Raw genomic sequence first — 17,689 nt, forward strand, 5'->3', positions numbered from 1 at the left:
TCACCTCAGTTTAGCCCAGTCTAGTAATCCCTTCACAGACATGCCCAGAGGTTTGTCTCTGGATGATTCTGGATCCCATCTATTGGATAAGCAATACCAATCATCACAGCCGTGCATACCATTCATGTCTCAGAAACCTGGGTTTCTCCTAAAATTATCCAAAACCCAGATGACGGATCAAGTCTCCGTTCTTAGAGCACAGCAAGCCATATAACATCAACAACAAACACACATTTACTTCTACTAAGTTCTTCCAAACTCCAAACACATTAGCACTCTAATTCCCCTTGCTCACTGCTCTTGGGGACCTTCATCATCTGAGCACAGAAGTCACCAGAAGGTGACTGTTCAAGGCTTAATTAAATCTTAGATATTCTTAATTAATACAGAGCCATGCCTAGGGCCCCCGCCCCCTCTAAGGTACTGAGAATTGAGTCCAAGGTTCATGTCCCTCAGTCAAGTGCTCGGCCACTTAACCACACCCCCAGGACTTGCTAAATTATTCAGGCTGGTTTTGAACTCACTTTGTAGCCCATGCAGACCTCAAACTCTGATTCTCCTGTCTCAGTCTCCTGAGTTAAAGGATGTATGGATAAAACAGCAAACAAATGGTCTTGTCATACTAAATAGTCAGGTCATTTCAGCAGAACTCCAAATACTGACTCTCTAGATAAATCCAGTGACTTGAGCTCCCTGCTCCAGTTTGGAGTGGGTGTGCTGTGGCCACCATGTCTTGGCACAACTGGAGTCTTTGCTCGGAGGCCAAAATTGAAAGGTCAGTAGGCTTGGAGCTTAGTACAGATCTGAGGGCAAATCCTTCTGCAAGTTCATCTGGGTTCTTATCAGAATCCAGACTCTTGCAGCTGGGACTGAGTTCCCATTGCCTTGAAGTTTATCATCTAGAGTCATCTTGGATGCCTTCCGGACACAGAGATTCTGCTTAACTCTACTGTTCAGATGTTCTTGGCAGTCTCTCCTCCTGGCCATAATCAGAGAAGACTAGTGTTTCTAGGTCTGTACTATTCTGTTGCACCAATCAAGGTCACTCTTCCTAGGGCACAGTGTCCCATTCATTCCAGGTCCAGGGTGTGGGGTGTGACATTTTCAAAAGATTTTGCTTGATAATTGTCATCAAGGGGTTCCAGCCAGTGGGAATGAGTAAATGCAACACTGTAAGACCAGAGCTCCCAAAAGCATGTGGTAAACAACACATAGTAAGACCGTAGGAGGGAATATTATTCGGTCACTTAAAAGAAGAGAATCCTGATGCACATCACTATGTGAACCAAATTAGTGACTACAGAAATGAAATAAGCCTAATTCCACTTCTACTCAGTACTAGAATAGACAAATTCATAGTTAGAGAAAATGAATAGAAGTTTCCAGGTGGAGTTGGGGAAGGGCAATAAGAAAGCTATTACTTCATTTCAAAAATATTTTTGCTTGAGACAATGAAAACATTCTGATACTAGATAGTGGCAGTGACTGCAGAGGCCTATAATTGTAATATATGGCACTGAATTACACACCTAAAATGATTTAAATAGTAAACTTCATGATACACATACTCACTCACATACATTTTCCCCACAATAGTGAAAAAATTAAAATGTTGAAAAACATAGAGAAGGGCTTAATAAAGGACTAGAAAGGATCACTACCTGAAAGAGGCAGTGTGGGCAGGAGATAAGATCAGTTAAAGAGGGGCAGGAAAGGGTATGGACTGGCTGGGGGAGGGCTGTCATGATTTCAGTTCCCTTTCTGGTAGTGAAAGCAGAAGTGACCTGACTTTTGTTCTGCCCTGGCTGCCTAGAGAGCAAACATCACTGGCAGCGTAGGACCTCTAGAGTTGATGGCAGGCGTATGAGTTAAGGAGTTATTATTTATTAAATGTCACAATTATGACTTTCTCAGAAACAAAAGGAAGAAGGCATCGCAGTAATTGGACACTGCTTAGCAGAAGGTTGCACACTAACAATGCAAGTTGACTGTTGTGATCCTTGGATTCCTAACAATGAGGTCGGCAGTTTTCCTCACGGCAGGGATTGATAAGGACAAGACACTTTCCACCTTGCCAGGGTCTTGTGTTATCGCCTCTTCCTAGAATGTCGGTCTTACCAGGTAGCCCATGCTGGCCTGTGACTTGCTATGTAGGCCAGGCTCTCCTTAAACCCAGAGAGACACTCTTGGCCCTAAAATTAAAACACTTGGCCCTGAACTTAAAAGAATGTACCACCACATGCACCAATTTTCTGAATTCTTTGTTCTCATCTTCTAGATGTTCCCAGGTTGTCTGATAATTTAACCACAATGAAGCAATAGAGATGACTGTGTAAGAGAAAGGTAGGCTCACAGATAATTACTAATTCTAACTCAAATCCTCCAAAATTCTGGTCCCGTCACTAGGCTGTTTAACCTGTTGAGGGTGGCACTGAATCAAATGGCACTCCCATAATTCCTGTCCGCCCAGATCCTGGTACTGGACTGTGATGCCCAGATCACAGGGACCCCAAAAAGAGCACCGCAGAGACTGTCTCCTGCATATAAAAGTAAAAAGCCTTTATTGAAGCTCGGGCTTGGATTCTCTGTCTGTCTGACACAACAGTTGAGAGCAGAGAGTGTCCAGCCCGTTCGAGGTAGTGGTTTTGCTACAGTATAGGTTGGGGTGAAGGGATTTTCAGGGTTCAGGACACTAATTGGCTAATATTTGTCTATGGGTCTTGGCAAAAGAGGAGTAGGTGAGTTCTGGACTCAGGAACTTCTGGAAACCTTATCTAATGGTTGAAATGTCAGGTACTTCCCTTTAAATGCTGGCCCTCTCTGGGTGGTGTCAGTTTATGGCTTTTCCTAGAACCAAGCACTGCTGTCAGTAAACTGAAACTCAGACCTCCATTTTAGCTGATCTCTATCAAGCCTGCCAGGGTAGCTATGCGGCCTGCATCCCATATTTGTGACCAGGCTGCACTGGGTCCCACAGGACCTTACGTGGGCATCAAGAGTTTGGAAGTAAAATGAGGCCCTACTGGATGAGGAGGCCCTATATCCACTGGCTGGTGTCTTTACAGGATAGAGAGAGATTCAAATGCAGACTGAGAGAGAAATATAGGAAGGCCACAGCTGGGACCAGGGATGCTAGGCATACCCAGTCAAGGTCAACTAGAAGCACAGTGGGGGGGGTTCTTTCTTCCTCAGGTCAAGGAGGCCCTGTTGACACTTTGATTTGGGTGTTCTAGTCTTAAGAACCTAAAAAGAATAATTTATTCTTCTTTAAAGCCAGCTTAATATGTCAGTTTCTAGTACTCTGTAATGTAGACCTTTGAAACCAATATTCAGGAAGTACTGAGGGCCCAAATGACCCAGGAGCCATAGCAAATGTTCAACCTTGGTGGTTTAATAGCAGAAGTAAGCCTCAGCTGCTACCATATGTTGGAGACATCTAAGTACATTGTGTTATGATTTAAATAAAACAGCTCCATCCCCCCAGTGGCTGCAGCATGGCCAATGACAGCCACTTGGCGGGGGGCAAGACAGAGATGTGCCATGTAGAGAAAGTGGGTATTTATCTTGTGGGTTGTGGAGGGGAAAGGGAAATGGGGGAAGAGGAGAAAGGGGAAGAGCAGAGAGAGGCAGAGAGAGAGAGCGACAGAGAGAGAGAAAGAGAGAGAAACAGAGAGAGAGAAACAGAGAGGGGGAGAGAAGAGGAGCCACAGCAACAGCTACCTTTTCAGAACAGAAGTGGAAAAAAAAAAGAACTTGCAGGCTGAAAGCAGAAGGAAGATACACTTGCCTCAGCAGACAAGGGAGGAAGTAGGTGGGGCTTGTCTGTAAAAGGGACAGGACAGACCATGACAGTACCATCTCTTTTTATAATTCAAAGGCAGGAGGTTAGGCATAACAGATTAAAGGAATTGGGATGGCAGATTCTCAAGACTGCTTCCTGCTTATTTGTGGGTGTCATCTTGGGGGGAACCTGAGAAAACTGGGTGCTGGTCATATCCTGGGAAAGCTGATCTCTTTGTTCCTGTCTGGTGTTTGTGGTATGGAAATGTCTGGTGTCTCTTACACCTGTTTAAGGTATTGACAGAACAGAGGACAAAATTAAGTTTGGGGGAAAAAATTAGGATCAAGCTATTGAGAGGGGTATATCTGACCTGCTTATTAGGTAATTGATAATTTGTATTTGTATTTTGCTGAGATTTGTTGGATGAGGCTGTCCTTTAAAGCTGATAAACCTCTCAGCTGTCAAAATGCATCAGAGATTTTTGAAAGGATAAAATTTTACTTGAAGTATTGATTAAAAATGACAGAGAACTTACTTGGTTGGCACCTACAGAAGATCTACTTGAATTGACAGCCTAGGTGCTCAGGTCAAGGTAGGCTTGTCTTCCTACGAATTTCTTAGCTCATAGGAGCTTCTGGAGCCTGTCAAGCCCTGCACTAAACAGCAAAAAGAAAATACAACCCTCAGTGACCGTGGAGGACCTTGAGGAATACCTGTACAAATTATCAAATTTCTTTCTCATCTTGCTTTCATAGTCTTAAAAATACTTTCATTATGTAAAAATATGTCACAGTAATTCTGATATAAATATGCTACTGTTTAAAACTTATGTTTTCACAAACCCAATAAATTCTTTTGAGTTCCAGGGAGCCGAAATGAAGGATCCACCTTAAACAGATCAGAGACACCCCTCTCAATTCCCTGGTCCTATTTTTTTTGTCCTAAACTTAACTTTGTCCTCTGTTCTGGTGTAAGAGACACCAGACATTTCCATACCACAGACAACGGACAGGAGCAGAGACCAGTTATCCTAGGGTGTGACCAGCACCCAGCTTTCTCAGGTTCCCCCCAAGATGATGCCCACAAATAGCAGAAAGCAGTCTTGAGAATCTTCGGCCCCAATTTCTTTAATCTGTTATGCCTAACCTCCTGCCTTTTTATTATAAAAAAGAGATGGTACTGTCATGGTCTGTCCTGTCCCTTTAACACACAAGCCCCACCTACTTCCTCCTTTGTCTGCTGAGGCAAGTGTATCTTCCTTCTGCTTTCAGCCTGTGAGTTCTTTCTTTCCACCTCTGTCCTGAAGAGGTAGCTGTTGCTGTGGCTCCTCTCCTCTCCCCTCTCTGTTTCTTTCTCTCTTTCTCTCTCTGTCTCTCTCTCTCTGTCTCTTTCTGCCTCTCTCTGTCTCATTCTGCTCTCCTCCCTTCTCCTCTTTCCCCTTTCCCTTCCATAACCCACTAACAAGTACCCAGCTGCTCTGCATGGCGTACCTATCGATCTCTGTCTCTCACCTGCCACACGTGCCCTGCCTGGGACCCATTGCTCCTCGTGGCCCACAGGCCACTCAGGAACCACAGTGTTTTACCACCACAGCTCCTCACAGATCACTGACCACTTCAGCCACTTGGGGACCAGCACTGCTTTACTTTTACCAAACACATTGGCTGCTCCCCTCTACAGCAGCTTGGGATCTTTTGTTCTTGTGCCTCCAAAATTTTGGCCACATCTTTCTCTTGTATTTTGAGGGGAAAATAGATTAGAAGACCTATTTCTAATTGCTCTGACTTAAAAGTATTAAAAATTTGTGCGTATATTCCATCAACAAAAACTGGTCTCATAGCTCCACTAGATAAAAAGTGGTGGTGTGTGCTCATAATTTAGACATTCAAAGTACTGAGGTGAGAGGGAATCATGAGCTCCAGGGCAGTCTGGACTACATATGGAGATCGTCAAGAGCAAGGGGTTGAGGGGAGATCTTGTGTAAAGAGAACATGAGTGATACCCAGAGCACCTCTGCCGCTCTGCCCTCCCCCAACCCAGTGCGGCCAATTTGAGCAGTAAGTTTATAATTACCAAGACAATGGGCTTGGTTAATCTGAATCCCATTCTTAGAAATTTTTAGACCCTTAGAGAGATGTTGTGGATTATTCCTTTATACTGTGGGAAGATGAGTCACCGTGATTGGTTTAGTAAAGAGATGAATGGTTATTACCTAGGCAGGACTTCTGGGGACAGAGAGCTCTAAAAAAAAAAAAAGAAGAAGAAGAAGAAGAAAGAGAAGAAAACAGGAGTAGCCAGCCAGAAGTGGCAGAAGCAGGATGGGCAGTACAGAGTAAAGGTAACTGAGACACATCAAAGAATGTACATTAAAAGATACGGGGTAATTTAACTTATAAGAATTCATTAAGAACAAGCCTAAGAGAAGGCTGAGCTTTCATAATTGATGATAACTCTTCACGTTGTTATTTGGGAGCTGGCTGCCAAAAATAAAAGCCATCTACAGAGAGGATATATGAGCCAAAGTTGTCTCTGATGGGGTCATGCCCACTGTCTTAGTTAGGATTTCTATTGCTGTGAATAGGCACCATGACCATGGCAACTCTTTTTTGTTTTGTTTTGTTTCCTGGTTTTTGAGACAGGGTTTCTCTGTGTCTTTGGAGACTGTCCTGGAACTAGCTCTTGTAGACCAGGCTGGCCTTGAACTCACAGAGATCTATCTACCTCTACCTCCCAAGTGCTGGAATTATAGGCATGCACCACCACTGCCCAACAACCATGGCAACTCTTATAAAAAAAAAAAAAAGAAAAGAAAAAAAACCCATTTGATTGGAGTGGCTCACTTACAGCTCCGAGGTTCAGTCCATTTTCATCATGGTGGGGCATGATAGCTTGCAGGCAGACATGGAGCTGTAGAAATAGCTAAGAGTTCTATATCTTGTAGGCAACAGGAAATGGCCTGAGACACTGGGAAGTACCTTGAGCACATGTGAGACCTCAAAGTCTGCCTCCAACCAGACTACACATACTCCAACAAGGTCACACCTCCTAATAGTGCTACTCTCTTTTGGGGGGGGGGCATGTTCTTTCAAACAACCATAGTCACAAATACTTCCAAGAGAAGCACACATTCGGAAGAAGCAGCAATCGTGAGTGATCAGGAAACATGGTGGGCAGGCAAGTCAACAGGATGAGATCGGCTCACCGACTCTATGGAGTACAAAGTCCATGCCAGCAGTTGGCCATGGAAAGTAAAGCTCTGCAGTTTACATTTGCTGTGGCCCACTAGGCATCCTGGGTTCAAGTGTCAGCTCTCTGGGACCTGACATTATTTCCTGTTCTTGGCTCTGCTGATATCTGGGTACCCATTGCTACCTAGGTGCAATTTCAGTATTGTCCCATGTATCAAGTACCTGTTAGATAATTTAGCTAGGTGTTCCTTGCCTTCTGAAAACAAACATCCTTTATTTCTGTGTCTTGGAGAAAGAAAGCAAATTGGCTTATAGATGGTACACTGGAAGACTGTGCCTTCTGGTTCTCCTGGGCATTGTGGCCAGTTAAAACTCAGCACTCTGGTCAAAGAGAACTGGATTGTGGTAGCTATTTTAAGCAGAAAAGGGTCCATTGTAGGATAATGGGTCCTGGTCAAAATTTGTAGAAAGAAAACAAAGTTTAGATGCCATCTGATGACAACAGAAAAGAATCCAGAAAGACAGACAGAAAGACAGACAGACAGACAGACAGATAGATTAACTCCTCACAAGGCTTCCCCAGAAGTAACATAAACACTCAGCTCCCAGGGGCAGGAAATTGAACAGGAGTCTCTTCACAAGGGCTGTCAGTAAACAACGTCCCTCTGCCCTTGTGTCTCACTAGAGTTCTGGTTTGTTGGCTGTCTTCTTTACTACTTCCTACTCTCCCCTTTCTCCCCAGAAAATCTAGATTCCTCGAGAAAATATGGGAAGTGCCATCTTCAGCAGTGTTCAGCATCCCTAGCTATAGAGACAGGATGGCAAGTGCAAAGGCGCTTGGGAAGGCGTTAAAGGAGCTAGTCCTAGCACATCTCAGCTCCTGGAAATCGACTCCTCGGGTGAACAGCACACACCTCACATTGCCTCTGTAAGGACAGGTTGCCTGGTCTCAGCAAATCCAAAGGGCTTTGGCTCCAGGTCATTTCACTCACTATGCTTTAGGGCTACAAGGACACCGTTGATCACCAGCTCTGAGCATCCAGTCACTGTAGAAGTTTGAGAATTATGTAATATGCACTTTACAGTACAACTTTGAGGTGGTCTACACGATCAAAGAATAAAAAAGTGGAGTGAAATGTGTCTAAATTGATAGAGTATTTGCCTTACAAGCTCAAGGACCTGAGGTCCTTTCCCAGTGCCGCGTAAGTATGAACGAGACAGGGTGACACAGACATATATGCCCAGTATTCCAGAGGCAAGGAAATCAGAAAGTCAAGGTCGTCCCCAGCTACATAGCAAGTTCAAGGCTAGCCTGTGCTACAAAATACCCTATCTCAGAAAAAGGAAGGAACTCGAGTTTTAACAGTCAGTAAATTCTAAGAATAAGAAACCAAGGTGGGTGCTAGAAAGAAAACCTTGTAAACCACTTAAAGTCCATAATGTGGGGGCTGAAGATACGGTTCATCAGCGAGGAGTGCACACTGCTCTTACAGAGGACCTAAGTTCTGTCTTCGGTCCCGGTGTCAGGCGGCTCACAACTCCCTGTAGCTGCAGCTTTGGGGGATTCAGCATCTCTGACCTTTGGGAACAGTACACTAGCATACACATACCCACTCACAGAGGCCCACATACTCTCATAATTTAAACTAAGAAAAACAAACATTTCAAAAATGAGTATTATGAACAATAAATACAAGCTGCTACTCTTGGAAATGATAGTCAACTCTGGTTTTCTGAGGTAACCCAAGGTTAGGAAAATAAAACAATGTAATTCCATCAAGACCTCCTCTAAGTGAATTCATCTCAGAGACAAAGAATGCCACTCACCACCCTTCACCAGTGCAGGCTCCCACTTTAAAAAGATAAACATCTCCCCATTGTTTAAAAAGCAAGCTTCTAGCAGTTGGGCCTAGGACAAGCTCAATCTCTAGTTGATAGTTTTACATTTTGTTGTCAAGCTGGTGTCTTGCTTGTCTACCAGAGGCATTGAGGAACTTTCTTCCATAAGCTTGTTGAAATCACCTCAGTTTCAAAGTGATGCTTTTTTCAAGGTCCAGACTCTGCTGCCAGCTCACTCTAAAATCTTTCCTGGTGATGCCCCAGAAGCTGTACTGGGTCTCTTACACATGATCACTTATAGACAGCTTTGGCATATATGATTTTTAGCTTTTGCTTAAGCCTCTGCCAGATTCCTCTATCTGATTCACCAATATTCCCTGCCAAGTATTTTGGCCTGTGGCTTACACACGGGATTCCATGCACATGAGCTGTGTGCACAGTAGGTGAACAAACAAATTAGAAAGCATTAAGAGCAAGAGGTTGGGCCAGGGGTGTAGCTCATCAGAAGAGCTTGTGCTTTGCATACACAAGACCCTGGATTCCACCTTCGTGTTAGAGGGACCGGAAAGGAAGAGCTCTCTCTGTCCGGGCTTATACAGACCATGGTGCTCATGCCTGTAACTTCAAGAAACTGAAACGGGAGGATTGCCATGAAGTCCAGGCCACCTTCAGCTACATAGTGACTTCTATGGTAGCCTGAGTTACCGGGTGAGACCATACTGTCCAGACCTGACTGAGTAACACAAACCAACAGACTTTGTGGGGTTTGTAGTTACATTTTCTCCATTTGTAAAGAAACTAATCATGTTAACTGTAGTGGTGTGCACCACCATCCCGGCACTTCTGAGAGCCTGCGGCGAGAGGATAAGGAATGTAAAAGCAGCCTGGGCAGCATAGAAAGACTGTCTCAAATCACAATTTTAAAAAATGAGGTTGGGATTTGACTAAGTTGGTAGAGGACTTGCCTAGCACTTAGGAAACCTAGGTTTGATTCCCAGCACTACATGAACACAGCATTGTGTGAATGCCTGAAATCCCAGCACTTTTGAGGTAGAGCCAAGAAAATCACCGACATAGCAATTTTGCCGACTGTCTGGGGTACACAAGACCCTGTTAGGAAATGCAATGATCAGCTGGTCCTAGTTTTCAGTTTTACAGAGTTCTGCATCCCCAGTATGGGAGGTCTAGTGTTGGAGGAAGTGGTGCTCGCTCTCTCTCCACACAGCTGTCTGGGGATCTGGTGCAATGGTGTGGTCTTCAGCACAAAGCCACATCAGATGAGTTCTGGTTTTCTGCTTGATCTCACAGCAGCAGCCACCCCAGCCACATAAAGTTAGCACTTACGGGCATTGACAACCAGCATGAGAGACTCCACCTTAATGTGAACACTTCAGCCACCCTTCTACAGGCTAAACTACCTAGGTTACTAGATGTCAAGTCCATTTTGTGTTCTTCTGTGGGTTTGCTCTAAGCAAACCAAGGTTACCAGGGCCTCTGAGGCACAATAAATTATTTCCTAGAAAAACACCTTCAATTTCAGACATCTGGGAATGTGGGATTTGAAGCGAAAGATAAAGAGGTGTACAAAATGCAGTAAATCAAAGCAATTTTTTTTTGCCTCAGTGGAGTTTGCTCAGGAGTCTGCTCTTCTGCCGACAGCTCTGTTCATTTGCTTCCTCTCAGAAGCCACACCTCTTGATGCTACATAATTTCAAGAGAAAGCAATCTTCTTTGCTCCCTCATGAGTGTCAGGAACTGGTCCCTAGAGAAAAGAGACAAATTCTATGATTTGTCCAAAGCCTTTTATTGCAATCTGCATGAGGCTTTCAAAATAACCACCCTTTCTAAACACTAACCACCACTCAATCACTGAAAAAGAGGACAATGAAATATGGCCAGTGTCAAGAGGCGGTGCTTTTCTTGAGGTCAGAAAAGGAGGAGATTCATATGACTATTAAGCTCTGCCACAGCCACTGTATTGGATTAAGTAAAATTCCAGCCAAGGGAGAGTTAGAGCTGGACTGCGGCTATAACTCAATTGGTAGAGTTAGCCTAGCACGTTTGAAACCGTGGCTTCTATCCTTAGCACCGGGCTTGGCGGCACTTGCCTGGCTGTGATCGTGACACTTGGTCTTCAAGGTCAGTCTTGGCTACATGGCAAGTTTGAAGCCAACCTGGGCTACATGAAACGCTGCGTCAAATGAGGGGTGTGTATTTGGCCTTCATATTTCACCAGCAGACTGGTACATTACCTAGCATGGCATGGATTTGTTATAGCAGGGGATACCTTGGAACAGGGAAGAAAACTATAGGTTGCTATTTTTAGGTATTTTTTTGTAACTACCTCTTTATTTATTCTATGCCCAGGCGAACTTAACGGGAAGTTTGGGGTGACCTTTGTTGGAACAATAAAAAGGTGACTATTGCCCTTGGAAGGTTGGGTGAGCAACATTTCAACTAACTACTTGCCTGTTCCAAAGGGTTCAATTACTCCTGCAACAAAAAGTGAGAAAATCTAGCCACTACTGCAGAATAACCACAATAAGGAGTCCTGACAACCTCACTGGTGCTCACTTAAGAGAGAGTGGAAATGATGACAGAGAATTCCCTCACTGTTTCCCAGGACAATACAAAACAGCATGTGCAGATCCAGAAACATGCTTGGTAGCAGTGGACGCTGCTATTAGGGTCTGAGTATGGTTACCTGCCCCCAATTTCACGTTAGACTGGGTTACCACTGTGACAACCCTGGAAAGTGGGGCCTCTGAGAGCAAACTAGTTCCTTAAGAGGGAACGATGCCTTTCTTGGGGGCCCAAGTTTAATCTCTTCCCCTCATCACCGGGTGTGATGTGGAGAGAGAAATACTCCCTCCTCTGGAGAAGTTCTCAAGCAAGTCAATTAAATATGTTATTATGTTTATGTTTCCAGACCTTGTCCAGAGCCATTCCTGGATAACCTCTGACCTTCAGGCCTGACATTGGCTTTCTGGCTGGATATCTTTTGGGACACACCTGTCAGTGGAGCCTTCCTCTCCAGCCAGAGCCCAAACAAGACTATAGCATGAGAGGGAGGGTGTGATGGGCCGAGACACTACCTCAGTGCAGCCCGGAAGCAGAAAGGGGAGGACAAGGTAAATCTCTCCTATCCACACAGGTTTGGAAATTTACTCTATCAGGGACCCCTTTTGCTTTTGTTTGGTTGATTTTGGAGACAGGGCTTCACTATGTAACCCAGACTGACCTCAAACTCAGGATCCCCTTGCTCTGGCTTCTCAAGTCCCAGACTTAGAAGCTACCACGTCGAGAGTGCTCCTCACGTCTGTGTCTCCTGAGCTTGTTTTCTCCATGTGCAAAGCCGACGTCCTGTGTTCAGTTTGTTAGAAATGGGTTTTCCTTTCCCACACAGAGGGAGCACACAGTCAGTTACTCAGTGGTGGCTTCACCCTCACATTACGTTGTGAGTGCAATTTGTTTTCTAAGGATGAACAAACCCACTGTGTGCACCATCACCCTCACTGTTAGGGTTCATCCGTCCATTTACTGATCCACTAATAGTTGGGGACCTGACACTACACTATGCTAGACAGGTAAGACTCACAAAACCAAAACAAAGACAAAAAAAGCAAGAAACAAAACCAGGCAGCAATTTGCTAAGTGCCAGGAAAGGCGCCAAACACAACCTTGGTGTGGTATCCAGTCTTTGAATAACAGCACTCTGGCAGGAAAAGACCAAAGGTGAAATGTGACGATTAGGTGAAAGGTTTTTTATAACAGTGCCACACTTGGGTCAGGAACTGTGTGTGTGCTGTGTCTGTGCATATATGTGAGCATGCACATAGAGACCGGAAGTGGGTATCAGGTGTGTCTTTTTCAATTGCTCCTTATTTTAGTTTTGAGAAAACATCTCTTATTGACCCTGTAACTTAAATTCAGCTAGACTGGCTAGCCAACAAGCCCTGAAGATCCTCCTATCCTGCCTTCCAGTGCTGGATTACAAGTGAATATCACTATACCCAGCATTTTATATGAGCTCAAATCAAATTCTCATGTTTGCACAGCAAGCAGCAAGCACTTTACCAACCCAGTACTTCTCCAGCCTCAGGACCCACTCCTCCACATACCAACCCATACACCACTTCAGAACAACCCTCGGTGCAGGTGCTGTCAAAACCTGCTCCAAAGGAGGTCGCCTGATGAGGTCACACCACCGGCAGATGACAGACGTATGTGGGGGACACACACGCACGCTCGTTCCCCACACTATTTTGTGAACTGGTGCTACCTTTTGCTTCACTATCACAAGTATAGCCTCAGGGCTGCAAGGACTTTATCACTTAGCAGCTGCTACTAGGATGGTAGCAGTTTTTAAAATGTGAGATGATAAGGTTGGATCAGTAACTATCATTAAATGATGGCAGGGTTGTGAAATGTTGTGGCCACTGTATAAATCATTGAGGTATGAAAAATATTACTGGTGCCATTTAGGAGGCAGAAGAAGCTTATGAGGGAGGTTGTAGTCAGGTTACTGGAGACATCTTGCCTCCAAAGGCATACTGGGCTCTGACCCTTCCTCTGCCTCTCCCTTTGCTTTCTGACTGTGGTTAAATGAGCATCTTCCAATGCCAGACATTCCTGCCATGAGTAATACTGTCTTACCACAGGCTCAAAAGCAGGGAGGCAAATCAACCGTGGACTGAAGTCTCCAAAACCATGAGACTCAATAAAATTTTCTTCTCTCTAAATTGAATGTTGGCAGTGTTGACTAGCTATAGACTAAATATGTGAAAGATCTCGAGCTATTAAATTCATAGAGTCTGGCTCTTTTCCTCCAGCGCGCTACCGACGATCCTATTGTCATCATGGGTCGCAGCCCCGCCCGGTGTTACCGGCATTGTAAAAACAAGCCGTACCCAAAGTCTCGCTTCTGCTGAGGTGTCCCTGATGCTAAAATCCGCATCTTTGACTTGGGGCAGAAGAAGGCAAAAGTTGATGAATTCCCACTTTGTGGCCACATGATGTCAGATGAATACGAACAACTCTCTTCCGAAGCTCTGGAGGCTGCCGTATTTGTGCCAACAAGTACATGGTAAAGAGTGTGGCAAGGATGGCTTTCACATTCGAGTGAGGCTTCACCATTTCATGTCCTCTGAACCAACAAGATGCTGTCCTGTGCTATGCATGGTGCCTTTGGGAAGCCCCAGGGCACAGTGGCCAGGGTTCATATTGGCCAGGTCATCATGTCCATCCACACTAAGCTGCAGAATAAGGAACATGTGATTGAGGCTCTTCGTAGAGCCAAGTTCAAGTTCCCTGGCCGCCAGAAGATCCACATCTCAAAGAAATGGGGCTTTACTAAGTTTAATGCAGATGAATTTGAAGACATGGTTGCTGAGAAGCAACTGATTCCTGATGGCTGTGGGGTCAAATATATTCCTAATCGTGGTCCCCTGGACAAGTGGCGAGCCCTACACTCCTGAGGGCTTTCACGGTGCTCTCCTGTGCCCTACCAAATCATGTTCAGTAATAAATCTCACATCCAGTCTGAAAAAAAAATTCATAGAGGCTGAAAACAGAATGTTATCTGCAAGGGGCCAGGTGGACATAATGAAAGCTGTTTAACAGGTGTGGCATTCCCTCAATAGGTACTGTTTAGTTGGGGTCTTCATCCCAGCTTCCTGGCATCCATTGTTGGAATGTTGGGTAGAAAACTCCATTACAAGTTCCCTCCTCTGGGAGTTGCCTCAGTCCAAACTCTACCTCCGAGAAAGCCCGCCAAATGGTGACCCCTCCTCAGGGAGGGTCGAGACCACTACCACAGGCTATTTAAACTGCCCCCAGAGAATGAACACTTGGTCTCCCCTTTTTCCTCCCTTTCTACTGACCTGTCAGCTCTTCATTAATCTAATTAGGTGTCTTAAGCAGGCAAGGTAAAACAGCAACATATCTTTACAGAATTAAACAAATGCAACACATGTTTACATAATTAAATATTCTGTAACACATCTCCCTTATGAAGGCATTGTCTAAGGTAGCTGGAGACAACCTTAGAGGAACTGACTGACACAGGAATTGATGTCTGAGGAAGTTGGGAGTGTTCCCTGTCATATGCACTGAGGATGAGAACAGGACTGCCAGGACAGAGTGAAGACAACGTGACTTAGTTACCACCCTAACCTAACATTGAAAATAGGAATATTGATTTTGTAAAACAGAGATAATCATACACTTCCTAGACCATATATTTGCCATAAAGTTCGGGTGGGTTGATGCATGCAACATCCCAGGAGAGTGTTTGGCACAAATTCAATGCTATACAATTTTTTGGTTGTTATTACTTTGCTGGTTTTCATAAAGTGTTCCTTGACCCTCCTCATTTCATCTGATGGAATGAAACAGGCCCTCTCTTATCTGGACTGTTCACCCAGGTGTACTGCATTTTGTTAACCAGAAAAAAAAATCATCGAAAGTTGACCTCGCGGGAAGCTGCTTTGTCTACCATGTCATCTGCATTTCACATTTATGGTGTACATTTCCTTCCGGGTTGCTTTGATAACAGAGGGAAAAATGTTCTCAGACTAGTTGTACTTGTCAACATATAATTTAGTAGTACTAATAGAGTCCTATCCAATTTTAACACACAAAAAAGTAAAAGGTTTAAGTAAAAAGATATAAGATTTGCTTTTATGGTTCCATACAGTATGAGCATTGTTCTCTTCCTCACAGACGCACAGATGAGGAGGACAAAAGCAAGGCGGGTTTAGACACTTTAGATTCTGTAACTGCCTGTTATGCTGAGGAGCTTCCTGCACCAAGACTCACTAATCAGATCTCACACATCCTCATTATGTGAAATGTGTACCAGTAAATGTGAAAATGAGCCCTCTTTCACTCGAATCAGGCCTGGGGAAAGAAAACTTAAATCCTAGCATTTCAGGCTGTTTATTAATGACAGCAGTGTGATAAACAGTTCATTAATCCTATTTCTCAGGCTGTGAAATAAGCCAAAATTGCCACAGGCAACTAATAATTTAAAGAGGCCTTTAAAATATTAATCTAAACTAGAGTTCTAGACTTACAAAATGGGTCAGAGAAGATATATCTTAGGCTTCACTGGCCATAAACCCTTGATCACAATTACACATCTCTCCCTTTTAAATGAGAAAGCAGCCCAGGGTGACATGGAAATGAATAGGCCTTGTTTTGTCCAAAATAAAACTTTATTTATAAATGTTACAATATGGTTCAATCTCAAAACATTATTCTAAGTTAAGCAAGCTATACACAAAAGGACAGATGTCTGACTCCATCTGAATATGATATTTATGCAGATGGGAAGCAGAGTGGTGGTTGGCAGGGGCTAGGAGGAGAGAGAAACAGCAATTTATTGTTTAATGGGCACAGAGTTCCAGTCTGGAATGATGATAAAGTTCTGAAAATTGTGCTGGATCCACCAGTCTGTGAATGCCCTCAGAGCCACTTCAATAGGGTTTATGAGCAGAGTGTCACAAGTTGTTGATGGAGACATAGACCTCCTGCCTCCCTGGAGCTGGGGCGGTGAGCATGGCTCACAGAGGCAGTGAGCACACCTCCGCCATGCTAGACAGGGAGGAGCCAAAAGGCAGGGCCAGGCATTAAAAACAACAACAACAAAAACAGCGATCTTTTTTGGAAAACGATTACAGATATGCAATAAAGGCAGATTCAGGTGAAAATAAACCTATGAACAGGTCAGAGTGTTTTTTAAAAATGTACATAGGCTTGGGAGAGAGAGGAAAAAGAGTACAGTCAAGAATACAGACAGTTATAGAGTAAAGATAATAAAATTAAATATTAAAAAGTAATAGAGCTAACAAAAATAAGCCACATAAAGATGGGATATACCCAGAAAGTCTGGATTAGGTATGTTATTGTGTTTTCTTTGAATTTTCTGACTGTGAACAAGTTAAGTACAGAGAGACATTTCATTGTATGGCTGCTAAGCTAAACCAACATATACATTTTAAAGGTATCTTGACTTGAAAATTTGGATCTAAGGATATATTGCTTTGGAAAAGAGGTTCTGCTTTTGTTTTCACAGAAGATGAGAATCTGTGGATTCTTTTCAGGCTAATGTGGTTTGAGGGAACAAGACCCCTGGAAGGTCTCTGTGAACCCTAAAAATACCTTGTCCAACAAACAGTTGGAAGTAGTTTGGAGAAAACTACACCCAAATTCCCAAAATGATTGCTTATAAATGTCTGTTTTCATTTAAAGGGAGATGTGATATAAACATGAATACTTTGCATTGGTATGAATCTTGGTCCATGGATATAAAATTAGGTCAATTTTGTCATAATATATATTTATATATGTATATATATATACACTCTTGTTTAAGGTGTTATGTTTATATGGCTCATTTAAAATATAATGTATAATTAGAAATTACAGATCAATAGACTTTTAAAATAGTCAAACTTGTAGTCATGTTAATTAGGCTTTCTAGACAGATATATATTCCAGTTAGACAGATAATCTTCAACATTTCAAAGATCTACAGAATATGGCATTTAAAATTTTTGTTAACTTAAGACTTTTCATGATAATGGGATCTGCTCCTGGCAGCACCAATATACTTCAAAAAGATGATGGGCATTGAAGAGGCTCCTAATGCAATTTGAAAGCTCTTTGTGCAAGAAAATGCTCTTGCTTGGACTGCTTGATGCTATGCTGTATGAACTGGACATGCAGGACCCACAGAAATGACTGCTAAACTTGCCTAAAGGTGAGACAGTCCTTCAGGGTTCCTGCTTCATGAAAGAGTCTACCAGATATTCTGCAGGACACATAAGAAAGTGACTGACAAACTGTGAATATATGCAAAAGTCTTTCAAATTTCCTG

At 43.5% G+C, this 17,689-nt stretch overlaps 1 protein-coding gene across 1 annotated transcript; it reads left to right on the plus strand.

The window, feature by feature from the left end:
- The first annotated feature begins 13,967 nt into the window (after nucleotides 1-13,967).
- Nucleotides 13,968-14,300, plus strand: LOC125402880 (large ribosomal subunit protein uL16-like). Its single transcript, XM_085698054.2, has one exon. It carries the CDS (start codon nucleotides 13,968-13,970, stop codon nucleotides 14,283-14,285), a length of 318 nt encoding a protein of 105 aa, XP_085554180.1. The 3' UTR covers nucleotides 14,286-14,300.
- Nucleotides 14,301-17,689: the final 3,389 nt, after the last annotated feature.

This window comes from Myodes glareolus, chromosome 11 (genome assembly GCF_982192425.1).
Source record: "Myodes glareolus chromosome 11, mMyoGla1.1, whole genome shotgun sequence".
NCBI classification, from domain to species: Eukaryota; Metazoa; Chordata; class Mammalia; order Rodentia; family Cricetidae; genus Myodes; species Myodes glareolus.